This window comes from Saimiri boliviensis, chromosome 11 (genome assembly GCF_048565385.1).
Source record: "Saimiri boliviensis isolate mSaiBol1 chromosome 11, mSaiBol1.pri, whole genome shotgun sequence".
Lineage (NCBI taxonomy): Eukaryota > Metazoa > Chordata > Mammalia > Primates > Cebidae > Saimiri > Saimiri boliviensis.
In genome coordinates, this window is record NC_133459.1 from 14,987,643 (window position 1) to 15,013,114 (window position 25,472).

The 25,472-nt window shown below is 56.5% G+C and overlaps 1 protein-coding gene across 3 annotated transcripts in view; it reads right to left on the reverse strand.

The window, feature by feature from the left end:
* Positions 1 to 3,311: 3,311 nt before the first annotated feature.
* The window catches only part of EPHA2 (EPH receptor A2), a 40,634-nt gene continuing 18,473 nt past the window's right edge, over positions 3,312 to 25,472 (reverse strand). For 2 of the 3 annotated variants that reach the window (XM_074380140.1, XM_039474078.2), the window contains exons 4-18: positions 17,963 to 18,118; positions 17,546 to 17,878; positions 15,801 to 15,916; positions 15,181 to 15,334; positions 14,277 to 14,376; positions 13,678 to 13,733; positions 13,285 to 13,410; positions 12,976 to 13,164; positions 12,213 to 12,274; positions 11,899 to 12,108; positions 11,557 to 11,706; positions 10,088 to 10,281; positions 8,693 to 8,848; positions 4,201 to 4,279; positions 3,312 to 4,074 (exon numbers count right to left, since the gene is read on the reverse strand). In XM_074380140.1, the coding sequence (XP_074236241.1) occupies positions 4,030 to 4,074; positions 4,201 to 4,279; positions 8,693 to 8,848; positions 10,088 to 10,281; positions 11,557 to 11,706; positions 11,899 to 12,108; positions 12,213 to 12,274; positions 12,976 to 13,164; positions 13,285 to 13,410; positions 13,678 to 13,733; positions 14,277 to 14,376; positions 15,181 to 15,334; positions 15,801 to 15,916; positions 17,546 to 17,878; positions 17,963 to 18,118 (2,126 nt within the window). In that variant the 3' untranslated portion in view covers positions 3,312 to 4,029. Of the gene's footprint in view, positions 4,280 to 8,692; positions 8,849 to 10,087; positions 10,282 to 11,556; positions 11,707 to 11,898; positions 12,109 to 12,212; positions 12,275 to 12,975; positions 13,165 to 13,284; positions 13,411 to 13,677; positions 13,734 to 14,276; positions 14,377 to 15,180; positions 15,335 to 15,800; positions 15,917 to 17,545; positions 17,879 to 17,962; positions 18,119 to 25,472 lie in introns of all 3 variants that reach the window. The other variant, XM_039474079.2, reaches the window with a different exon arrangement.

Sequence of the window (25,472 nt, forward strand, 5' to 3'; positions counted from 1 at the left end):
ACAGCCCCACCTGTTTATTTTTGAACACTTCTTTACTCTCTGATGCTCCAAGATGCTCCCAGTTCATCTTGTGTTTTCCCTGCCTCAGCCCCAGAATCAGCCATTTCTCTAGGGAGTCCTGGTCCCTTTTATTAGAAAATGATTTTTAGGAACCAAGATCTGAGGGCTGGGTTGTTTTTGTTTGTTTGTTTGTTTGTTTGTTTGAGACAGAGTTTCGTTCTTGTTGCCCAGGCTGGAGTGCAATGGCACGATCTCGCCTCCACCTCCTGGGTTCAAGCGATTCTCCTGCCTCAGCCTCCTGAGTAGCTGAGATTACAGGTGCCCGCCACCATGCCCGGCTACCTTTTGTAATTTTTTTTAGTAGAGACAGGGTTTGACCATGTTGGCCAGGCCAGTCTTAAACTCCTGACCTCAGGTGATCCACCCTCCTTGGCCTCCCAAAGTGCTGGGATTACAGGCATGAGCCACCGCCCAGCTGGGCTGGGTGTTCTTATTGCTACGGGGGTGTCCCTGCATCTAGGCCCTCTAGGAGACAGATCTGGATTTGCTTTGATTTAAAAATAAAGTTTCCCCTCCTACCAATTGTAGTGGACTGCAGACAGCTGCTCACTGGGCTTTGAGCATCGGACCTGTCCGTGGCCCACGGATATACGTGTTCTCACATGTCCAGGGCTCCAGGGAAGAGAGCACATGAAGCCACCTCCCTACATGCTAAGCCGCTTCCCAAATTCATTCCTGCTCATCAGCAGGGCCATGGCTGAGTTGCTTTGGGAAAGGGACTGGTCTTGATGTGCCCTCATAGCCCAGATTGTTGTGGGTTTGCAAGCTGCAGGCTGACTCCCTGCTGGGCCAACAGCTTTGTCAGTGGTAATGACAGTAGCCATAGCCCAGCCATAGAGCTCTGAGCTCTGGTGGCCACCTGTGTCAGGCCAGGCCAGGGTCAGGCACAGGAAGGCCCGACTCAGCCACCGTACCCAGCACACTCAGGCAGCCCAGTGCTAATGGGAGGAAGGCCCAGCAGGTGCTCCCTGCACTCCCATTGCTCACCCAACCCCAGCCACACCTGACACAGGTGATCAGGTGTCTCATGGATGCCCCGTGGGCCAGGACCCAGAGGGCGGCACCTCTCCTGCAGCAGCAGGGTTCAGGGCAGAGCGTGCCAGCCTTGGGACCCCAGGGCAGGCAGAACACCCTCTGAACTTCGCCAGCACCTCTCCCGTATCTCCCCAGAGCTCCAGGCTGAGTCAGGAACCCTGGGTTCCAGGCCTGCCTCTACCAGTGGCAATAATCATACCACTTCCTGCTTAAAACCTTCAGTGCCTCCTTATTGCCCTCAACTTGAAATCCCACTCCTGGGCCTGTCTTACAAGGCCCTGGAGACCTCTCCAGCACCCCACGTCATGCCTTAATAACACCAAATTGCTTGTGGTTCCCTTGCACAACCGTGTGGTTTCACGCCCCCGCACTCACTCTACATCACCCCTCCCTCGGCTTCTCTGGTTAACTCCTAGTAGTTCCTGAGGTCTGTCTCCTCCGGGAAGTCTTCCTCCTGTGCCTTAGATCATCTCTGCTCCCTGGTTACGTTCCTGGTAACCTTTGTTTGCCACCTTCCTAACCCCCACTATGAATGACCTCTGACATGCAGGGCGGCAACCAGTATAGTGGAGAAGGCTCAGGTTTGAAACTAGGACTCTGGCTGGGCTTGGTGGCTCAAGCCTGTAATCCCAGCACTTTGGGAGGCTGAGGCAGGCGGATCACCTGAGGTCGGGAGTTTGAGACCAGCCTGACCAACATGGAGAAGCCCTGTCTCTACTAAAAATACAAAATTAGCCGGACGTGGTGGCTCATGCCTTTAATCCCAGCTACTAGGGAGGCTGAGGTAGGAGAATCGCTTGAACCCGGGAGGTGGAGGTTGCAGTGAGCAGAGATCACGTCATTGCACTCCAGCCTGGGCGACAGAGCGAGACTCTGTATATATATAAAAAAAAAAAAAGGGGGCCGGGCGCGGTGGCTCAGCCTGTAATCCCAGCACTTTGGGAGGCCGAGGCGGGTGGATCACGAGGTCAAGAGATCGAGACCATCCCGGTCAACACGGTGAAACCCCGTCTCTACTAAAAATACAAAAAATTAGCTGGGCATGGTGGCGTGTGCCTGTAATCCCAGCTACTCAGGAGGCTGAGGCAGGAGAATTGCCTGAACCCAGGAGGCGGAGGTTGCGGTGAGCCGAGATCGCGCCATTGCACTCCAGCCTGGGTAACAAGAGCGAAACTCTGTCTCAAAAAAAAAACAAAAAAAAAACAAAAAACAAAAAAAACGAAGGAAGGAAGAAAGAAATTAAGACTAGGACTCTGGCTTTTTTTTTTTTTTTTTTTTTTTTTTTGAGATACAGTGTCACTCTGTCGCCCAGGCTGGAGTGCAATGGTGTGATCTCTGCTCACTGCAACCTCCACCTCCAGAGTTCAAATGATTCTCCTGCTTCAGCCTCCCCAGTAGCTGAGATTACAGGCGTCTGCCACCATGCCCAGCTAATTTTTTTTTTTTTAATTTTTATTTTTAGTGGAGACTGGGTTTCACCATGTTGGCCAGGATGGTCTCGAACTCCTGACCTCAGGTGATCCACCTACCTCGGCCTCCCAAAGTGCTGGGATTACAGGCGTGAGCCACTGCACCTGGCCAGGACTCTGGCTTTTCTTGAGACTGCTGTGTGACTTTGGGCTAGTCATTGCCTGTCTCTGAACCTCCATCTCCTCATCTACAAGAGAAGCATCTCACCTGGATTTCTGGCCTTGCTTTCAATTCTGGCCTCTGCCCCTACCTTGCTGTGTGGTCTTGAGCAGGCACAGTTGCTGGGCTCCAGCTTGGTTTTCCTTTTCTGTAAAATGGGGCCGCCCACAAAACTCATAACTAAGTGTTGAGGTTCCGACAAGCTGAAACCTGTGAAAAGCTTGTGTAAACCTCAGAGCCCTCCATGGATGCTTGAAGGATCTATTTCGACAGCGCCGGGGAGCCGTGGGAGGAAAGCTGACGGCTGTTCTTGCTGTTCTCCTACCTCACAGCCCTCCGGAAGCCTCTGAAAAGCCTGGAGATCAAAGGCCATTGGGGCCTGCTGGCATGGAGGCTGGTCTCCGCAGAACCTGCTCCCTGGCGCCCTGCCCACCTCCCACCCACCCCTGCTCTCGGGGTTATGCGACGTGTCCGCCTTCTGCACGAATCTCTGTTTAAACACTCAGGGTTTAAGGGGAACCCTCAACCCCTCGACGCCCACCCAGGAAGTGGGACCCCACTGCTTTTCCCAAGACTGAAAGCCAAGATCAGTTTGAATCATCTGCAACTTTATTTCAGAGCAGAAATAAGTCACTTTCTAATAATAAATATAAAAAAAATAATAAATAAGATTCGAAAAAAATTTCCAACAAAAAAATCATTAACACTGACAGAAAAGTTGCTGCTATCTAAAGGGGTGAGAGATGGGGCCAACCGGGGCATGGGCAGGACGCTCCTGCAGCACCGGTCCCCGGGTCCCCAGCTCAGGAATGTCTGACACGGGCCATCCTCTGTCCCCAGCCCTGGCGGGGCCCCCTGACACACACACACATTCTCTCCACAAAGTACAAAATATATATTTAAAAACCTCAACACAACCAAGCATCTTGCAAAGGCCCGGGAATCAAGGGTTTGACCCGTCAGGGGTGAGGACGGGGCCCGGGGGTCTGAAGAAGGCACTAGAGGGACAGGGACCACTTTGGGTCTCACCCAGTCAAGTTCACAGTCTGCCCTCTTAGCGTGAGGAAATGGGGCTTGAGGTACCCTGTTCACTTGGCGCTGGGGCAAGCTCTCTGTCTCCTGAGATGGCCTCATGTGGGAGAAGGCGAAGGGCAGGTGGGTTTGGGAAGGTCCCCCGTGTCTGTCTGAAGGCCATGGCGCGGCTCCTGCTCCAGGGATGCCCGTTTCTTGCTAAGTGCTCAGCTGTGTGTCCCTCGCCTGGCTCAGCATCCCCGGGCGTCTCCTCAGTTCTGGCCAGGGTGCCATTCAAGACCCTCCAGCAGTGTTCCAGGGGGTATCAGTAGGAAATAACTGGAAATAAATAAGGTCGTCGGTGGCCCATCACAGCAGGGAGGCCACTCTGTGTCTTCAAGTATTCTTGGCCGAGGGGACTCGAGGCCCTGTCGAGGCTCAGATGGGGATCCCCACTGTGTTCACCTGGTCCTTGAGTCCCAGCAGGCTGTAGGCGATGCGCTTCTGGTGGCCCGGCAGCCGCACCCCGATCCTCTTGATGTCGCTATGGGCCCGGAGGGAGAGAGGGAGAGTTAGGGACTGGAGCAGGGGAGGGGGCCGGGCTGGGCAGGGACAGGACTTGGTGGGCAGCTGGGGAGGGGAATGGAGGGGGGCAGAGGAAGAGGGCGGAGAGGGGGCCTGGGGGACCTGTAGGGCAAGAGAGCTCTGGTTAGGTGGGCCTGGGAAAAGGAGCCACAGCCTAGAAGCTTCCCAAGGTGGCTCACCATCAACAAAGTTAGGAAAACGACAGAAGCCCTCAACTCTGTACAATGTTTAAAAAAAAAAAAAAATCAAATCTTCTGAATTATCTGTGAGGTAGGTGCTCTTTTCATCCTCATTTTGCAGATTAGAGAATTGAGATCAGAGAAGTCAAGCAACTTGCCCAAGGTCACACAGCTAGGAGGTGGAAGGGCTGGGAATCAAACCAGCTATGAACAAATGCCTCCCCTCCTCTCACCCCGAATCTGTCCCCAGGGTCCCGGCTAAGGACCCCTTCCCAGGAATCTCTAGGGATGTCGCTCAAAGCCCCTCTGCCCAAGGTAAATCCCACCCACTGCCTTATTTCTTTCTCATTCCTTCCAAGTTCCCATTGCTGGTCATGAAGGAAGGATTCAGGAGATACTTGAAGGGCTAAACTTCGAATCTCCATGGGTGGGGCTTACGGATCACCAGATCCAGTGTCTAGGAAGGTGTCTCCTTGGGGGAGCCTCAGTTTCCTCCCGTGTAAAATGGGAGCTACTGTCCATCTGGAGGGTGAGAGACCTCAAAACCAGCAGCCGAAGGGGAAGGCAGCATCAGTACCAGATGGACAGAGGTGCCAGGAACCCTCCTTTCCCGCCCCCACAGGGCACACACTCTCCCGCCTCCCCCTTCCATGCCCCTCCATCCCCTCATGAAATCACTATGCTCCCACGAACCTGTGAGGAGGGCATTTATTACTCACTTTGGGAGTTTTCTCCTCCACTGTCCTCACCCACTAGCCCAAACCCATGAAAACACCCAGGTTTTTATGGGCCGTCTCTTGGCTGTAAAGGGAGCTAATTATACGGTGCAAGCTCCTAGCTGCAGTTCTGCAGACGTGACTTTCCCACAGGAGCCCTGGGACAGACGCAGAGAGGGAAGGGCAGACCCAGGTGAGTGAGGGGACTCCAGGACCTCCAGCAGAGGCCAGTGCTCCCACAGCAGCAGGAAGGTCAGGACATTTGGGACACTCAGGAGAACTCCTATGCTACAGCCATGGGACGTTTCTAACCTATCCAGCTGGAGGTGCTGAAAAAGCAGCCGCTTCCCACACACCTGAAGGTCTCAAATTGTGGCCCGTGGACAAGCACTAAGACCACAGGGAAGGAGACAGGACCCCTAGCCCGACCCCAGACTCGACTTGCAATTCTGCAGGTGGGCCAGGGAGTCTGCATTTGGTTGAATCCCAGAAACCTGACATCCCGTTTAAGAACCAGTGGGTTGCCGGGCGCAGTGGCTCACGCCTGTAATCCCAGCACTTTGGGAGGCTGAGGCGGGTGGATCACGAGGTCAAGAGATCGAGACCATCCTGGCCAACATGGTGAAACCCCGTCTCTACTAAAAATACAAAAAAATTAGCTGGGCATGGCGGCGCATGCCTGTAATCCCAGCTACTCAGGAGGCTGAGGCAGGAGAATTGCCTGAACCCAGGAGGCGGAGGTCGCGGTGAGCCGAGATCGCGCCATTGCACTCCAGCCTGGGTAACAAGAGCGAAACTCCGTCTCAAAAAATAAACAAACAAACAAACAAACAAACAAACAAAGAACCAGTGGGTTGTAAGGTCCAGGAGGACAAGTGCTGAGACCTTAAGCCCATCACTCCCACAGCCCCTGTTCCCCCTCCCACCCCGCCCAGGGTCCAGGATAGGCCTGGCACATAGTAGGTCCCCAGGGAGTGTCTGCTGCATAAATGAATGAGCAAATGAATGCTTTAGCAGAGCCTGGGCCATTTCTGGGCCACCTCTGATCCCTCTTCCAAACGACAGTGGTTAATCTCACAGGATGGGAGCACAGTTTGCTTCTGAGGCCCTGCGTAGAAAACTCCAAGACCATATACCCAGTGAGCTCCTACTGTGTTCTGGCCCTGGATGCAGGGGACGGGAGTGAGAAATAGCTCCTGGAGCCTCACACATAAGATTATTCATTCATTCAGCAAGCATTCCTTCAGGGCCAAGCCTATGCCACGGGCACTGACCGGAGACCCTAAGATCTACCAGCCTATGCCCTCGACCCCCACACAGAATGCAGATGCTGTAATCCCAGCTCTGGGCAAAGCCTGGGGTTGGGCTGAGTCCTTTTCTGGGGTGCAACATCCACCCCTTTCATCAGCTGCTCACAAAACATCTGGGACCACTAGTCCAGCTAGAAACCCAACTGACTCCAAAATAGCAAAAATGGAGAAGAGAAAGTGGCTGTGGGATCCCACGGGAGCAGGCAGCTGGTCCCCTGGGAGGGAGTCAAGGAGGCAGCAGGAGGCCAAGAAGTGGGGCTGGTGGGACACTAAAGCCTAAATCCTGATCCCCCTGGGAAAGGCACGCATTCCCCTGCAACCAGCTCCAAGCCTCCCATTGGATCCGTGGCGTGTGTAGACCCAGGCTTCAGGTTTTAAAAAGTCCTTTGAGATCCCCATTTATCTGGAAAGAGGCAGAGGGGAAGGAGGAGGCAGTGTCGGCCCGAGTCATGCCGGCCCCAGCTCTGAGCACCAGCGGCTGGTGGGAGGAGCGGGGTTGGGGGGACAGGGGGGCGCCGAATGACTTCCTGTCTTTATCCAGGCCTTTCACAACAACACACACGGCAACACACACACACACACACACACACACACACACAGAGCCTCCATCCATCCAAGACCGCCTGTCCCGGCTCGTGGGAAAGAAATTGGCGAGGAGCACCCCGGGCTATTTCGGGAAGCTTCTAAGAACATGTGCTTCCTATAAACACTTCTCCTTGCCCTCAGCTCTGGTCACCAGAAGAGAGGCTGTGTCGTCCTTGGTGGGAGCCCCTGGAGGGACAAAGGGTCTGGTGGATGTTCCCAGAGAAAAGGAGAAAAGGAAAGGGCATTTGCACAGCTCTAGGGGAGGAAAGCAAGAGAGTGGAGGAAAAGAGAGCAGTGAGGATTTAGCGCCTACTGTATACCAGGCATGTCATCTACACTGCACCCATGTGATCCCATTAAATTTGATCACCCACTGGGAAGCGGCAGATGCGGGCCCTAAATTCAGGCATGTGTGCAGAGCCCAAGCCTGTGGCCCTGCTGCGCTGGCCGGCAGCAAAAGACGTCCTGTGACTCATCTCCTCTCTCCATGTCTCCCTGCCTCCCTCTGGTCAGCTCTGTCCCTACCTGATTCCCATCATTGGCTGTCCCCTGAGGGGGGCCGTGGCCTTGGCCCGCAGGTTGGAAGCCCAGCTGGGCAGCTTCTGAAGGCCCCAGAGGATGGTCATGAACAGGCTCAAATCCCAGAACGTCTGTGACCCAGAACCGTGGGAGGCCCAGGTCGCGCCCTCCATAAGGTTCCCAAAACCTCCCAGCCTCTGGGTCTGTTCCCACCATGACCTTGGATCATGCACAAGCTGGGTTGTTGAAACTTGCCACTATTTTTAGAGGCACAAAAGGCTAAGAGGATAGTGTCTTCCCCCTCGTGGGACAGAAGGAGGTGTCTGTGCCAAGGCCGTGCCGGGAAAAGTCTCAGCGCTGGAGCTGGGAAGGAGGGAAGCGCTCCCACGGGGAAGCCTGACAAAGGGCCAAAGCCAGGGCCGGCACGGGGTAAGCAGCACGTCTCTCCAGGTGGGACTGCAGGCTGAGAGCCAACCAAGTGGAGAGAGGTGCCAGTGGTAGGCAGGGGTTCTCTCTCCTGGGCAGCAGCCAGGGCATCTTGGAGAAAAACCCTGCCACAAACTGGCTGTGTGACCTCAGGCAAGCCGGTAACATCGCAGCCTCAGTTTCTCTACCAAGGACCTCTCCGATCCCTGTGCTCTGGGACCCCACCTGACTGCAGCTGGAATCCTGATCTGTCCCTAGTGGCCGTGGGACCCTGGGCAGGCCATTGCACTTCCGTGTTTCTCACCTGTTAACAGGACCTACCCCACCGGGTTGTCATTCAAAGTGCTCAAGCAGCGCCGGCACACAGTCAGCCCTCAGTAAACAGTAGCTACTGTGATGATTACGCGTACTGGTATTTCCCCACTCTGGTAAAGGATGTAGGAAGAGAAGGAGCTGAGAGTGGACACTCGGAACTGCCAGCTGCTGGCGGGGTTCGACCCTTCCCTTCCTAGGAGCCTCTTCTCAGAAGAGAAAGAACAAAGAGAGAATTGAGGGGCAGGGAAGAGGGTGGGGCAGGGTGGAGGCAGCCTCTGGAGTGGGGGGTGGCGGCGGGTGGCATGGGAAGGGCCTGACTCACTCGTTGGTCATCTGCACCACCTTCTCAATGGCAGTGTAGCCAGCCGCCATGAAGTGTTCCGTGTACTGCTGCATCTTGATAGACTCCAGCCACTCAGACACTGTGCGGAAGGGCACCCCCTCCGAGCCGCTGGTGCTGGGGAGCCGGATAGACACCCTGCCACAGAAAGCACCGTAGGTGAGGGGCTGCAGCGCCTGGCACCCTGGACCCCGTGCCTTCTGCTCCCTAAGCCGGATGATTGACTCAGCTGCCCCATGCCTCGCTCGGTTTCCTTATCTGGGCAACAGGGAAGCCCAGTCAGGTAGGGTTCAGTGAGCTCTCCTGGCACGTTGGGAGCACTCAGCGTCTATAACTACTGCTCCACTCCACTAACAGGACCACCACCAATAACTACCAGATCATAAAATGTTATGAGTAGAGATCCCAGCCTGACCACTTCCAGCCATGTAAGACATTCAGTCCCTCTTAGGCCGGGTGTGGTAGCTCATGCCTGTAATCCCAGCACTGTGGGAGGCTGAGGCAGGTGGATCACCTGAAGTCAGGAGCACCAGCCCGATCAACCTCATCTCCACTAAAAATACAAAACTAACAGACGTGAGTGGCACATGCCTGTAATCCCAGCTACTTGGGAGGCTGAGGCAGGAGAACCACTTAAACCCAGGAGGCGGAGGTTGCGGTGAGCCGAGATCATGCCATTGCACTCCAGCCTGGGCAAAAAGAGCAAAACTCCGTTCTCAAAAAAAAAAAAAAAAAAAAAAAAAAAAAAAAAAAATAGGCCGGGCGCGGTGGCTCAAGCCTGTAATCCCAGCACTTTGGGAGGCCGAGGCGGGTGGATCACGAGGTCGAGAGATCAAGACCATCCTGGTCAACATGGTGAAACCCCGTCTCTACTAAAAATACAAAAAATTAGCTGGGCATGGTGGCGCGTGCCTGTAATCCCAGCTGCTCAGGAGGCTGAGGCAGGAGAATTGCCTGAACCCAGGAGGCGGAGGTTGTGGTGAGCGGAGATCGCGCCATTGCACTCCAGCCTGGGTAACGAGAGCGAAACTCTGTCTACAAAAAAAAAAAAAAAAAGAAAAAGAAAAAGATTTTCAATTGCCCTGTGTCTCAGTTTCCTCTTCTACAAAATGAGGATAATTGGAGAAGCCATCTTGTAGGTTGTTTAAATGTAGGAAAACATACTGAGTGCTCGCGCAATGCCCCATGCACGGACATATCAGCTGGTTGCTTCTATTAGGATTCGCTGGTCCATCGTGTCCACTCGGAGTCAAGTCCACACATACACTCTGAGACCCCACCATGCTCCGACTTCCCCTGGGTGGCCACTCCTGAAGTGGTTCAGGAGTCTGCAGAAGGGAAGCTGCGGTCACCGTGGGCAGAGGGCACAGAACTCACCGGGGGTCAAAGTCAGCCAGGGTCTTGAGGGAGTCGGGGGCACGGATGAGCTTGTCCAGGATGCTGACGATGTCGGCGAACTTAGGGCGGCGGGCACGCTCCTGCTGCCAGCACTGCATCATGAGCTGGTAGATGGCAGAGGGGCAGTCCATGGGCGTGGGGAGCCGGAAGCCCTCATTGATGGCTTTCATCACCTGGCAGGGACATGAAGGTCAGGGGTGCTGTGGTAGGAAGCCACTGAAACCCCATGCAGCCTCCAACATATGGAAGTGGGCAGGGGAAGGAAGGGAAACAGGAACATCCCAGAAACAGACGAGAAGGGCCTTTCTTGAACTGACACCTAACCTTCAGAGCTGCCCAAAGGGCATACGCCTAAGGTGCTATCTCCTGAGTTCCCTGGAGGGACTTTTTTTTTTTTTTTTTTTTTTTGAGAGGGAGTCTCACTCTGTCGCCCAGGCTGGGATTCAGTGGTGCAATCTCAGCTAACTGCAACCTCCACCTCCAGGGTTCAAGCAACTCTTCTGCCTCACCCTCCCAAGTAGCTGGACTACAGGTGTGTGCCACCATGCCTAATTTTTGTATTTTTAGTAGAGACAAGGTTTCACTATATTGGCCAGGCTGGTCTCGAACTCCTGACCTCATGATCCACCCACCTCAGCCTCCCAAAGTGCTGGGATTACAGGCATGAGCCACCTCACCCAGCCGGGACTTTTTTTTTTTTTTTTTTTTTTTGAGGGACAGGGTCTCAGTCTGTCACCCAGGCTAGAGCGCAGTGGCGCACTCACACCTCACTGCAGCCTCAACCTCCTGGGCTCAAGTGATCCTCCCACTTCTGCCTCCTGAGTAGCTGACACTACAGGCACGTGCCACCATGCTTGGCCAATTTTTTAATTTTTTGTAGAGATGGGGTTTTTGTCATGTTGTCCAGGCTGGTCTCGAACCCCTAAGCTCAAGTGATACTCCTCCCAAAGTGCTAGGATTACAGGAGCGTGCCACCGCTCCTAGCTAGAAGGCACTTCTGCCCCTGCTCCCTCTCAGGGCACCAGGTAGCAGCCACACTGTGCACCCTCAGCCCAACCTCCCTCCCATCTCTCTTCCCCTCCTTCTCTTCATCTGGCTGCTTAAAGTACCCTTGGTCTTGGCAGAGACATGACCTCTTCTGAGAAGCCTCCCAGGCCACCAGGCTGAGTGAGGCAGCAGGCACACACACACACACACACACACACACACGGACACACGGAAACACGGACACACATGCACACCCTACTCCTTGTTGCATCTCTGCACGCTCAGAACCAGCTCCTGGAACCCAGCCCAAGGCCTGGCACGCAGTAGATCCTCAAGAAACATTTATGGAACAAACGTAAGAACCTTCGTGTAAACTCTCCTCTGCTCAGCCCCTGGAGTTTGGGATGAGTAAAGGGCTTGAGTTGAGGTCCGGCAGGCCTGTGGAGGGCAAGGGCACCCACCTCGTGGTTGGACAGCTCCCAGTAGGGCCGCTCGCCATAGGTCATCACCTCCCACATGACAATGCCAAAGCTCCACACGTCGCTGGCCGAGGTGAACTTGCGGTAGGAAATGGCCTCCGGGGCTGTCCAGCGGATGGGGATCTTGCCACCCTGCAGGGATCCCGGGCCCAGTCACCACTCTCCCCTCTGGCTGGCCCCAGGGCCACTGCAGCCAGGTCCCCCGGCCCCTTCCTGCACTCCTACAGGTGTTCCGCCTCCTAAGGCCCATGCCCAGGTGTGCAGGTGAGAGGACACGGGCAAGGGGAAGGCTGTTCTCCCTTGAGATCCCCATCCCCAACTCACACTGGTGGTGTAGGTGGCCTCGGGGTCGTCCTCCAGCACGCGGGACAGGCCAAAGTCCGACACTTTGCAGACCAGGTTGCTGTTGACAAGGATGTTGCGGGCAGCCAGGTCCCGGTGCACGTAGTTCATGTTGGCCAAGTACTTCATGCCAGCCGCGATGCCCCGCAGCATACCCACCAGCTGCAGCACGCTGAACTCGCCATCCTTTTCCTGCCAGAGCACAGGTGCTCAGCCACCAGCCAGCCCTGAACCCATCAGGCCAGCCCCAGGCTCAATGGCTGGGCATCCCCAGCCCCTACAACCCACATCCTTACCCGAAGGAACTTGTCCAGGGCCCCATTCTCCATGTATTCAGTGATGATCATCATGGGCTTGTCTGTAGGGGGTGGGCACAAGTGACAGGTGAGTGGGCCCAGGCGTGTGGCAGAGGTGGGCCCAGATATGGGAGAAGGAGAGCACAGGTATAGGAGAGGTGGACACAGGTGTGGGGACAGGTGGGTACAGGAGTGGGGAGAGGTGGGCACAGGTGTTGAGGAGGTGGGTGCAGATATGGGGGAAGGTGGGCACAGATGTAGAGGATGTGGGTACAGGTATGGGGGAAGGTGGGCACAGGTGTAGAGGAGGTGGGTGCAGGTATGGGGGAAGGTAGGCACAGGTGTAGAGAAGGTGGGCACAGATATGGGGGAGAGGTGGGCACAGGTGTAGAGGAAGTGGGTACAGGTATGGGGAGAGGTGGGCACAGGTGTAGAGGAGATGGGTACAGGTATGGGGGAGAGGTGGGCACAGGTGTAGAGGAAGTGGGTACAGGTATGGGGAGAGGTGGGCACAGGTGTAGAGGAGGTGGGTGCAGGTATGGGGGAAGATGGGCACAGATGTAGAGGTGGTGGGTAAAGGTATGGGGGAGAGGTGGGCACAGGTGTAGAGGAGGTGGGTGCAGGTATGGGGGAAGGTGGGCACAGGTGTAGAGGAGGTGGGTTCAGGTATGAGGGAGAGGTGGGAACAGTCACAGGAAGAGCCCCTGCCAGGTGGCCCCTCCCTATCCCCTTCGAGCAGGCCCTGAGGCCAGCTGAGCCTCACATTTGGAGACAACGCCCTCCAGGCGGATGATGTTGTGGTGGCTGAACTGGCCCATGATGCCGGCCTCTCCGAGGAAGTCCACTCGCTGCTTCTCTGTGTAGCCAGCTTTCAGCGTCTTAATGGCCACGGGCACCTCCTTCTTCCCCGAGGACGCCTTCAGCATGCCCTTGTACACCTCCCCGAACTCTCCTGTGGGCAGGCAGGGTCGGGAGAGTGCCCCAGTCAGCCCCAGCATGAGGGCTCCCACCCTGTATCATCACCACCCGCCTGCTGCCTCCTCAGGGCCCCTTGGCAGGGGGCCAACCTCACCTGCTCCGATCACCTTCTGCCGAGTGACGCAGGACGGATGGATCTCGGTGGTGAACTTCAGCACAGCCTGGTTGGGGTCCTCATATGTGTGGGGGTCCACATATGTCTTCAGGGGCTTCAGTTGTTCTGGAAGGAGAAGGGGTGGGGTCACAGGCAGCTCAAGAGAGGCCCTGTGAGGGGTGCCGTGGAGACAGACGAGGTCACATGACCAGGGACCTCAGAGACTTGGACCAGGCTGTGGGGGACAGACCCCCCAGAGCTACCCACGGAAGCCTATGGCTGCACCCCAGTGCCCTGGGAACACTGTGGCTGCCCTCACCTCCCCCACGGAGCTGGGGAGGTTCCTGGGATGATCGGGGCAGGGCTGGGCCTGGAGCGGGGGCTGCATCTCACCTGACTTGGAGAAGTAAACGTCCTCCGAGGAGCGGCGGGCGCGCTGGCTCTTCCTCCTGAAAGAACCCCACAGGGACCCAAGTGCAGAGAGGTCAGCCAGGACTGCTCCTGCGGGGGAGCCTCCGAACCCTGCTCTGGTCCTGGAGGGACCCAGGGTGCTCGGAACACGGCCCAGTCCCTCTGTTGCTGCCCAAGCTCTCCGCTCAGGGCTGAGGGTGTGGAGAAGGCGGGTGGAGGGACGGGGAGAAAGTGAGCGAGCCAGGACTCCCTCCCCCGGATCTAGGCCCCGTAATGGCCCTTTAAGCAGGCGTGACGAGGGCATTCCCATTAGAGCTACCCGGGTTTCCTGCCTGCGTGTCCAGAGGAATTGCGGACACATCGTTAATAACAAGAGCAGCGGTAAAGACCCCCGTGTCCCGGCCCCGCCGCGTGCCAGGCGCTGCACTACACACTCCAGCTCCTATATCCTGGCACCATCCGGAGACAGGGATGACGAGACTAGAGTCCTGTGGCCCCATTGTTCAGATGAGGAAACTGAGGTTCCGGCCCCATTTCCCCACCCAAGTCCTTGTGGAGCCAGGGTGTGGGCGCTGACAAACCTGCGGTGGATAAAGAAGCCAACTGCTGCCAGCACCAGCAGCAGGACCACACAGCCAGCCACGCTGCCGATCACCGCCATGTTGCCAGATCCCTCTGGGGCTGGTGGAAGAAAAGCAGCTGATGACAAGGGAGTCCCCCACCGATCACAGCAACACCCGCACTGCACCCAAGGCACCTGGGCCCCTACTGTGTGCTGGGTGCTTGCACTTGGGAAGGCTCCGGAGGGCACTTAGCCCCATTTCATAGACGGTCAAGCAGAGGCCTTCCTGAAGGTCTCTCAGGAGGTACTGCAGGTGTGTGGGGCCTAAAGCTCCGGCTTTTCCTGCCATGCGGATTGGAATTTGAGTCTGCCAGTGCAGGCCACACCCTCCTCCTCACATCACTGTTGCGAATCCACATCCGGGTCCTCCACCTCAGCCTTCTGTGCTTCCCCCTTCCCAGTCTTGGAGCCAGTCCCTGCAGGGCTGTCCCAGGCCCCAGGTGACCAAGAGAGGGGCATTTCTAACTTCTTTTTTTTTTTTTGAAATGGAGTCTCGCTCTGTGGCCCAGGCTGGAGAGCAATGGTGAGATCTCAGCTCACTGCAACCTCCGCCTCCCGGGTTCAAGTGATTCTCCTGCTTCTGCCTCCTGAGTAGCTGGGATTACAGACACCTGCCACCATGCCCGGCTGATTTTTGTATTTTTAGTAAAGACAGGGTTTCACCATGTTGGTCAGGCTGATCTCGAACTCCTGACCTCCTGAGCCACTCACTGCCTTGGCCTCCCAAAGTGCTGGGATTACAGGCGTGAGCCACAGCGCCCGGCTCATTTCTAACTTCTCTGATTCACTTCCTTCTCCCAAAATGTCTCCACTGCTTGGTTCTGGGCCCTGGCCCGGCCCGTGACCAGGGCCCCCCAACTCACACAGTGTCTGGAATTCGTGCACCTTGCTTCCGGCCCCCTGGCCCTCCTGCGTCAGTGCCTGCACCTGGACCAGGTAGGTGGTGTCCGGAGCCAGGTCGTCCAAGGTCACGGAGAAGCCCTCCGTCCGGCGCACGTTGTAGCTGTTGGAGTCTCCCTGGGGGTGGGTGGCAGGCAGAGGAGCAGGCCGTGAGGGCAGGGTGGGGCCTCGGCCCAGCCCGCTGGAGACCACCCCCAGCTAGCAAGGTGGCTTGCCTTGTTAGCAGACTTGAGGCTCTTCTTACAGAGGAGGAAACTGAGGCTCAGAAATGAAGTCACTCACTCAAGGTCAGAACCGCTAAATTCATGACCCAGGACTCAAACCTAGGTGTGTGGGGTCCCAAAGACTCTGCCCCTGTCCCAACCCTGACTGCCTCTTCTAAGGACACCACGTCTTCTCTCCTACAAATCTCTGCTGTGCTGCCTTGGGAGATGTAACTCCCTGGCAGACCCCAGGCCTCAGTTTCCTCATCTGCAGAAGGGTGCTTCTTCAGGTGGTTGGGTGGTCTGGTGAGCACCTATGTGACCAGCCTGTCCCTTGCTCTCAGCCCAGCTGGAGCCAGCCCTGACCCTCTGGGAGTTACCTTCTTGCGGTAGGTGACCTCGTATTTCCACACACGGCTCTGCTGCGGTGGGGGGATGCTCCAGGAGACGCTCAGCGAGGTGGTGCTGCGGCCCTCCAGCCTCACCTTGGGGGGCTCTGGGCAGGGGAGGCGGTGGGGGAAGGGTGTGAGAAGCTGCCTGCTCACAGGCAGGAGTTGGGGGGACAAGTGGACCTCGAGCCAGATCCCCCACACTTCAGGTTCTTTTATTTAATTTTTTTGAGACAGGATCGCCCCCCGTCACCCAGGCTGGAAAGCAGTGGCACGATCTTGGCTCACTGCAGCTTTGAACCCCTGTGCTAAGCGATCCTCCTGCCTCAGCTTCCTGAATGGCTGGAACTACAGACTTGCGCTACTGTACCTGGCTAATTTTTATATTTTGTGTAGAGGTGGGGTCTCTACAAAACTTTGCCCACACTGATCTCCAACACCTGAGCTCCAGTATCCTCCTGCCTCAGCCTCTTTAGATCCCAGCCTAGGACCCTAAACTTCCAGCTCCAGAGCACAGGGCCAGAGCCCCAGGCCCCTCCCCTGGCCCCACCACAGGGGCTGGCACATCAGAGGTACCCCATATTTATAAGTGAATAACTAATAGAAAAAAGAAAGAGAAGAATAACTTTTGCTCAATCCTCTCTGCAGACCAGGCACTATTCTAAGAGCCTTAAATATCATACTTTAAAATCCTCATTACTAATGTTCTTAGTTTTTTTTTTTTTTTTTTTTTTTTTTTGAGACGGAGTTTCGCTCTTGCTACCCAGACTGGAGTGCAATGGCGCGATCTCGGCTCACCGCAACCTCCGCCTCCTGGGCTCAGGCAATTCTCCTGCCTCAGCCTCCTGAGTAGCTGGGATTACAGGCATGAGCCACCATGCCCAGCTGATTTTTTGTATTTTTAGTAGAGACAGGGTTTCACCATATTGACCAGGATGGTCTCGATCTCTTGACCTCGTGATCCACCCGCCTCGGCCTCCCAAAGTCCTGGGATTACAGGCTTGAGCCACCGAGCCCGGCCAATGTTCTTAGTTTTTAAGATGGTGTCTCACTCTGTCGCCCAGGCTGGAGTGCAGTGGCACAATCTCAGCTCACTTCAATATCTGCCTCCTGGGTTCAAGCAATTCTCCTGCCTCAGTCTCCTGAGTAGCTGGGATTACAGGTGCATGCCACCACCCTCAGCTATTTTTGGTATTTTTAGTAGAGACGGGGTTTCCCCATGTTGGCCAGGCTGGTCTCAAACTCCTCACCTCAGGTTATCTGCCCGCCTTGACCTTCCAAAGTGCTGGGATTACAGGCATGAGCCCCTGCACCCAGCCTCAATTCTCAGTTATTATCCCACTTTACAGGTGAGAACACTGAGACCCAGAGAGATTACCCTGCCCATAGTCACAGAGCTGATATTCAGTCTTTCAGCTTCTGTGGGCCATACTGGAAGAACTGTCTTGGGCCACACATAAAATACACCAACATTAACGACAGGTGATGAGCTTTAAAAAAATTGCAAAAATCATCTCATAATGTTTTAAGAAAGTTTATGAATTGTGTTGGGCCACATTCAAAGCCGGCCCGGGCCACATGGGGCCTATGGGTTGGACAAGTTGCCTGTAGAGACCGAGCCTTTGACTGCTTGCTCTGCTGCCTCTCTCTAAACACACCCGAGCCTCAGGTGGCCACCCTCCTTAAGCCCCACCTGGGCAGGCCCCAAAGGGCACAGCCGTCCACCTGGGCCTCACCTGTCTGGTTGATGCTGACGCTGGCAGTGCGGAAGCTGCGGCTGGTCACCAGGCTCGAGACGCCGTTGCGGGCCTCCACGGTGAAGGTGTAGTTCATGTGGGGCTCCAGGTCGCTGACCGTCACACTGGTTCGGGTCAGCCTGTGCGGAGGTTCCGAGTAGCGCACGGTGGCCTCACACGGCCCGCACTCCCCAGACTCGGGCCAGCACTGTTCACAGGTGACGCTGTAGACGATGTCCTCACGGCCCCCACTGTCCTGTGGGGGCGTCCAGCGCAGCTCCACCTTGGCACCCATGCCCACGGCAGTGAGGTAGTGTGGGGCAGAGGGGGGGCCTGCAGAGAGGAGGAGTCAGTGTTCTGCTGGACCCAGGCGAAGTCACCCTCAGTCACGCCACCCTGACCCACGTTGAGACTCACGTGTGCAGGGCATCGACACTGGGTCCTGCGGTGCCCGGAAGAAGCCTTCCTCACACTCGCAGGAGGCGGCACCCTCGGGGGATGGCAGCGTGTGCTCAGGGCACTCCAAGCAGGGGCTCTCAGATGCCTCAAACTTAAAGAATCCAGGTAAGCAGGCTGGTTGGCACAGGACAGACAGGGCACAAGGACATCAGTTCAATCTGCTCCCGCCCCACGTGACTGTCTCATTCCCTCACTTGGGACCCCCACCCCCCAGGCAGGTCAGTAAATCTTTATGGACCTGTTTTCTTGTTGGCAAAATGTCTTGTGATGGAAAAGTGCGTGGCCAGAGCCTAGCACGTACCAGGCACCCAGGAAGTGCCTCACACACATGCTGCAAACCTTTGCTTCACTCCCCACTGGCTCCTGCAAGAAGCACCATGCCCCTGAGCCCGGCATTCAAGGCCACACCTCGCCTTTCAGTTTCCCAAGAATCCCATCATAGCCTAGCTCAGCACTTGACCAAGCACGCCACCCACCAGCCTCATCCCCTTTCATCCGTGCAGACCAGGCTGTCAGGTCCCCACCTGGGTAGCTTCGAGCTGCCCAGGACAATGACTGCCTCTTCTTGACCATGTGTGTTTGTTGACTGACTATCACCACCACCCTGACTCACCAGCCAGCCTCATCAGTTCAGGATGCCATCCCTGCAGGTGTTCCCTTCGCCCCAGGACCTGCCCGCCTGTCCACGCGGGGCTGACCAGGAAGCAGGAAAGGCCAAGCCCCCCGGCATTTTCTCTGGCTCTGCTTCCAGGGCCGAGTCATATCCGCCAGTCACAAGGGCAGCCAGGAAGTGGCTCTTCCTCCCCCAGTGGCCGGTCCTGTCCTGGCCCAGCAGGCTGGGGGCTCAAGGCACCTGACTCCGGGGGCTTCTTCCTCCCACCTCCCTATCCTGTCTTATCCTGCCCCTGCCCTAAACCCCGTCCTGGCCCTACCGGCAGGAAGCTGCCCAGACACAGGGTTCCCGGTGCCGGGCTGGCCAGGGCTTGGGCAGCTGCTGAAGTGGCCAGGGTGGGTGAAGGTCACCCTACGGAGCTCCCCCTGCAATCCTACAATTACAATCCTCCAGATTGTTCTGAGGAGAGGGTTCTGAGTCACCTCCACCCTCAGCGCCATGTTCACCACACACACTAATCCGCTCCCTGTGCCTGGCCTGGCGCTGGGTACGCACCAAAATGAAAACAAAGCCCTGATCTCAGAGAGCAGAAGCACCTGACGAGGTCTGCAAGACGGACGGAGGAAACCAGCTAAGAGATAAGTGGGTGGAGAAGGGGAAACAATCTTGGCCAGGAGTCCGAGACATCACAGGGGACATTTTGGCTGGGGTTTAGAGGCTGCATAAGAGTTCAGGAGGGGAGCGATAGATATTGGGAGAGGGAGTTAGGAGTGAGAATGAGCATGACTAATAAGGAAGGTATGAGTGGGTTTGTGGACACGAATGTGGGGAACAGCAAGCAATAAAGCAGTTGAGAAAGGCCTTGAATGCCAGGCCAAGAAGCTGGGACTTTATCTGGAGGCAATGGAAAGCCGCTGGAGGTCTGATGTGGGGAGGTCAGATCCCTGCCGTCAGGAAAAAATCTGTACCTAGAAGCCACTTTTGTCCTAGATCCTGGGGACAGCCTGGCCCCCAATGGCCTAAGGACTACCCACTCCAGGGAAGCCAATTTCAATGGCCGTGGTCCAAGCAGGCCTGCTAACGCTCAGGTACAGAATCTGGAGCGAAGAGTCTCTTCGTCCAGTCCCCTGTGTGAGCAGAGGTGGAGAGAGGGACCAGGAGTCGGAGGAACAGGACTCAAAAGAAACCCAGCTCTGTCAGGTGCCAGATAGTGACTCTGCTCCCAGAGCCAGGCTGCATCCCTGTCTCCTCCCCACCTGGCCCAGGGACCACACAAACAGCCTCCCTCAGCCGCCTGGCCCACCCTGCGTTAGCAGACCCTCAGCGTCGGTCCTGGAAGAATTCAGGCACCCAGCACGGGGAAGGGGGCTTGTCCTGGGCCGTGCAGCAGGACAGAGGAGGCCCAGGACCCGACTCCTGCTCTGCATGGAGCCTGAAGTCCCAGTGACAGTGACCGCCGGTAAACACCTACTGTGCGCAGGGCTCGGGCTGAGCACTTTACAAGCATGTAGTCCTCGCAATAGACCTGCTATGCACAGGCACTACTGGCGCTCGTTCCATTTTGGAGGTGAAGAGAGGCAAAAAAAACAAAAACCCTGCACAAGGTCACTAAGCTCCCAAGACAGGAAACCAAAACTCAAACTTAGGATGTCTGACCTTCGGCCGCTCTCCTCTCCCACTTCTTTTTATTTTACTTTATTCTTTATTTTTTGATTATTATGTTTTTGAAATGGAGTCTTGCTCTGTTGCCCAGGCTGGAGTGCAGTGGCAGGATCTCAGCTCACTGCAACCTCCGCCTCCCGGGTTCAAGCGATTCTCCTCCCTCAGCTTCCTGAGTCGCTGGGACTACAGGCACCCACCACCAGGCCCGGCTAACTGTTGTATTTTTAGTAGAGATGGGGTTTCGCCATGTTGGCCAGGCTGGTCTTGAAATACCAACCTCAAGTGATCCTCCCGCCTTGGCCTCCCAAAGTGCTGGGATTAAAAGCGTGAGCCACCTTGTCTGGCCTATTTTATTTTTGAGAGACAGGCTCTTGCTTTGTTGCCCAGCTTGGTCTCTTGACCTCCTGGCCTCAAGTGATCCTCCCACCTGGACGTCCCACAGTGCTGGGGTTACAGGCGTGAGCCACCGCGCTTGGCCTCCTTTCCCACTTCTGTTCTTAGGAACCCTTCGATTTAGAGCAGAGAGAAACCAACATTCTGAAACAAGCCTGAAGAGAGAGGAGATAGTCACTTCAAAAGCCAGAAACTCCCGACTAACTTCAGAGCAGCTGGGGGTCTGTGTGCTGTGGAGGGAGGGGGAGGCATCCCCACCACAGATCTTCTCAAACTGGGCACTTTTGTGTCTGTGAGCAGGAGAGTGTAGACTCCGGCCAGGAGGGTTGTTTGGGGTGGCTAAAGTGGTCTCCTTCAAGCCCCAAATGTCTTTCCAGTCTCCTATTGTATTTGGAAACCCATGAGTATATTGCCCACCTCCCCATAACGTAGCTATATGATACAAAAATAGCTCTCTCCTCCACCAAATCTTTAAGTAAAACTGAGACTCCAGAAAGCTGGGCCATGTCTATCCTGGGGTTTCAGTTTCCCCAAATGCCCTGACTTGTCTGCCGAGGAGACTTCGCCCTGGCTAAGTGCTGGCTCCAGGTGGTCCAGGGCCAGCAGACCTGGGAAGCTCGGGGGCGTTCCCAGCCCAGGCTCCCAGGCTGGGCAGAGGCCACAAACCCCCACAGCTCGGGCTCCGACCCACCGAAGGCTTTAGCCACCTGAAAACCCTCACAATGCCCCGACTCCCCACCATGCGGCTGCTCCTATGCCAAGAGGAGGAAGTCGGGGAAGAGATGGGCTCTTTGGCCCCAGCGCCCGGGGGTGGCCTGCCTGCTGCCGCCAGGAAAGAGGGAATTTGGAGAGATTTCCGCTGCGGATGTGCCAGATAATACAGTGGAGAGGCAGCGTCAACAGGGCATGTGCCTGCCTGATGAGCTGTGTTTCCCCTCCTCCAACCACAGAGCTACCCGGGGCTGTCCCCAGGGCCCCCTAGAGTTTCCAAGTGCTCAGGGGTCCCAGAGTTCATGAGTAGGACACCAGCAAGCCCCTGTGTTCTTCCTGACTTTATCTAGTTGGATTTCCTGGCATTCTGGGCGGGAAGTGGGGACAGGGGTCACACACACTCAAACACACCTACATACACCAATTCCCACCATTTCTTAGCCAACCAGCAAACTCCTATGCATCCTTTAATACCCAGCTTAAGCTCCTCTACACAGCCCTCCCAGGCTGCCCAATTCCTGAACCCCCGGCCCCCATTAGGGCATCTATTGATCTTACGTTTACCAAATAGAAATGGGCACTTCACACATGTCTAGCACGATGCTGGGTGCTAGGATATGATGGTGAGACAGAAAAACACCGTTTCAGCTCCGGGGGAATTCACAGCTTGGCTTTCATGCTCCATTTGAAATTATTTCTGCATGTATCAGGAGCCTCTGTGAGACGGGAAGCTCCTGAGGAGCAGGAATGGAGACCAATTTATCTGTGTCCCATGGCCCAGCACAGGGGCTTGCATGAAGTAGGTGCACAGTTAATGTTTGCTGAATGGATGGACAGATGGATAAATGGATGGGTAGATGGGTGGGTTGGCCGGTGGGTGCACGGATAGATGGATGGATGGGCAGACAGATGAATGCACAAGTGGATGGATGGGTTGGTGGGTAGGTAAGTGGATGGATGGTTGGATGGATGGATGGGTGGGTGGATGGATGGGTGAGGAGGAGGGACAGATGAATGAACAGGTGGATGGTTGGATGAATGGATGGATGGTAAATGGTGGATGGTGGATGGGTGGGTGGGGGAGGATGGACAGATGAATGAAGAAGTGGATGGGTGGGCTGGTGGGTGGATGGGTGGATGAATGGCTATATGAATGGATGGATGGGTGGGTGGGTGCGTGGGTGGGTGGAGGGGTGGATGGGTGGACAGGTGGTTAGAAGAGTCAGTGGGAGAGAGAACGGGTGGCAAAACCTACCATGGGCATGTGAAATACGCACTCCAGGACCAGAGCAGCGAGGAGAGTTTCAGGGCCCAGAGAGAGCTGTGGAGGTGGCCCACCAGGATGCCTACCTTCCTTGCACAAGAGCCTAGCTTTGGCACACTTGTGGCACACCTGTGGCACACCCGTGGAGAGCTGTTCTGGCCCCAGTTGCCTGGCAGGCCCGGGCCACTAGGAGCAGGGGAACTGGGGCACAGTGGCTGCACCTCGGGCCTTACCCTGGTTTTTCCAGTTCCTGATGCCCGCCCCTCAGGTGGCAGCATGAGATGACTCAGGGACAGACGCCCTTATTGTGACGCAAGTCCAGCCCCCAATGGAGCCCCTCCTCCCAAGGCACAGCCACCTCCCAGGCTGGCAGTGGCAAGGTTGTGAGGTCAAGAGGTCATGGTGGCAATTCACCTAGGTCCAGTCACTGCCCAAGCCAGGTGACCGCAGGCACCGCCCTGGCTCAAGGATGAGGAGCCTGGACTTTGTCTCTGGCACTGACAGGCAGTGAATGGCAACCTGTGGGTTACTGACCCAGCAACCTCGAGCTCTAGTGGCTTCTTGCTCCCAGCAGGCCCTGTCGTCCGTTCGTCCCCAGGGCCTGACGGCTGCCAGCACCCTGTCCCTTTCACACATACCCTAGGGAGCTATCTGCAGGCACATTCCTCCACCATTGATAAGCGCCACTCCCCACCCCGGCCCCCGCCTCCTGCTCCTGGCCTGCCACCAGCCTTTCATCTTCTGTTTGCTTTCCCTGGACTCCTTCCTTCCGTTCTGGGGACCCACTTACCTATAGGAGGGAGGGAGGGAGGGAAGGGCCAGTGCCCGCCCAGTGGAGCTACCAGTGCCTAGCTTTGCCCCCAGTATGAGCTGTGGGTGGGATAGGCAGGGCACAGAGGTGAGAGCCACCATGGGTGGGGGGGTGCTGGGGCGGTGCTGCCGACTGGTACCCCCCTGCAGGCCAGAAGAAACATCAAAGAAATAAGGCTCAGTGGGACTTTCCAGGGAGGGGACAAGCCTGGGAGCCACAGCCCACAGCTCCCAGAGTCCCCCACGGGGCAGGGGGGACAACCGTGACCTGAAGAAACAGGGATCCTGCCAGCAGCCCCTGCCATGGCCCGAGATCATCCTATCTAAAGACCACCTTGCCGGGCGCAGTGGTTCTCACCTGTAATCCCAGCATTTTGGGAGGCCGACTCGGGCGGATCACGAGGTCAGGAGATCAAGACCATCCTGGCTAACATGGCAAAACCGTCTCTACAAAAAATTAGCCCCGTGTGGTGGCCCATGCCTGTAATCCCAGCTATTCAGGAGACTGAGGCAGGAGAATGGCTTGAACCCAGGAGGCGGAGGTTGCAGTGAGCCGAGATTGCACCACTGCACTCCAGCCTGGGTGACAGAGTGAGACTCCATCCCAATAAAGAAAAGACCACCTTAACCAGAGCCATACCCTGGCCAGGGACTCATCCCTGTCAGCTGTGGACCTTAGGCCACCTGGACTGCAAGCAGTGGGACCCCTCCTCGCCACACTTGTGTCACATGGTCAACAGCTTGCCCGGTGTTCAGACTGAGCCCCAATGGGAAGCTCTGATCACCAGGTTGGCAGGTCCCTCAGTGTCACAGCCCCGACCCACTCATTTTACAGATGGAGGTGGGACCCAGAGGGGACTTGCTAAGGTCATACAACCCATGGGTGGAAGGACACACGGCAGGGGCAACTGCCCTTCTGTGCCAGGCCCCAGTTCTTTTGGTCACTGGTCACTGCTTCCTCTCCGGGCCTCAGTTTCCTCATCTGTAAAATGGGAATCAAGTCCTCATCCTCTCTGGGTTGTTTGTGAAGGCAGAAGGAAGCCCTGCTTATGAGACGTCTAGCGTGGTGCCTGGAACGGGGTGTCCCTAGGAACTGGCGGATTATAAAACTACAGTAGAGAGGGGCCATCCTCGAGGGGCCTAGCCCCTTGAGCAAGATCCTCTCAGGAGGGAATCTCCAACCCCCCACAACCCAGCTCTGGCCTCCCAGCTGTTCAGCTGAGCTGCTGGCCAAGGCCGCTGGCCACCTGCTCACCTGGCCAGTGGTCCCCAGGGCTGAGGCGCCAGCAGGGGCCCCGCCAGCTCAGCTGCTAAAGCCAGCACAGGAAGCGGAGACAGGGAGATAAAGCAGCCCCCGGGGACAGCGGTCAGCCCGGTCAGCCCGAGTGACTCCGCTGTCCCTGCGGGCAGGGCGGGGCTGGGGAATGGAGGGAAGCTGGCTCATTCCTCACATAGCTCACGGGAGCGCTCTGGGCAGCATGCCCACCTGCCGCACACAGCACCTGGGAGGTGCCTCCCTCCCTCTGCCCACTTAACTCTTTCCTGAGCTCCAGGCTTCCTGAGGAAAGAACCCTGAGGAGAAACAGACAAACTGGGAATAACCTAGACAGGGTGCCAGGTGACCTCAGGGTGCCCTGACACTCTCTCAGTCTGGTTGGTCACCAGCAGGAGCCCCAGTGAAAGAATCTGGGTCTCCAGGCCTGGAGAGTCCAGCAGGGAGGGTAGACCCTGTGCCTCCCTCTGGTTCTCCAGCAATGTGCCCAGCAGTGCCCTCTCCAGCACCCCTGCCTCCGACAGAGCCCTCAAGCCCCTGCAACAGAGCCTGCCATCCCCAGGGTTGGCCAGAGAACCTGCTCCAGGTCCAGAAGCTGAGTCAGGGATTCCAAAGGAACTGGTCACTTCCCGCCCCATTTCCTAACCCATCCTGCAGCCTGGGCGCCGCTGTACCGCCTGGATTCAGATCCTGACGCAGCCACATCCGCTGTGTGACTCCAGGCAAGCCTCTTTACTTCTCT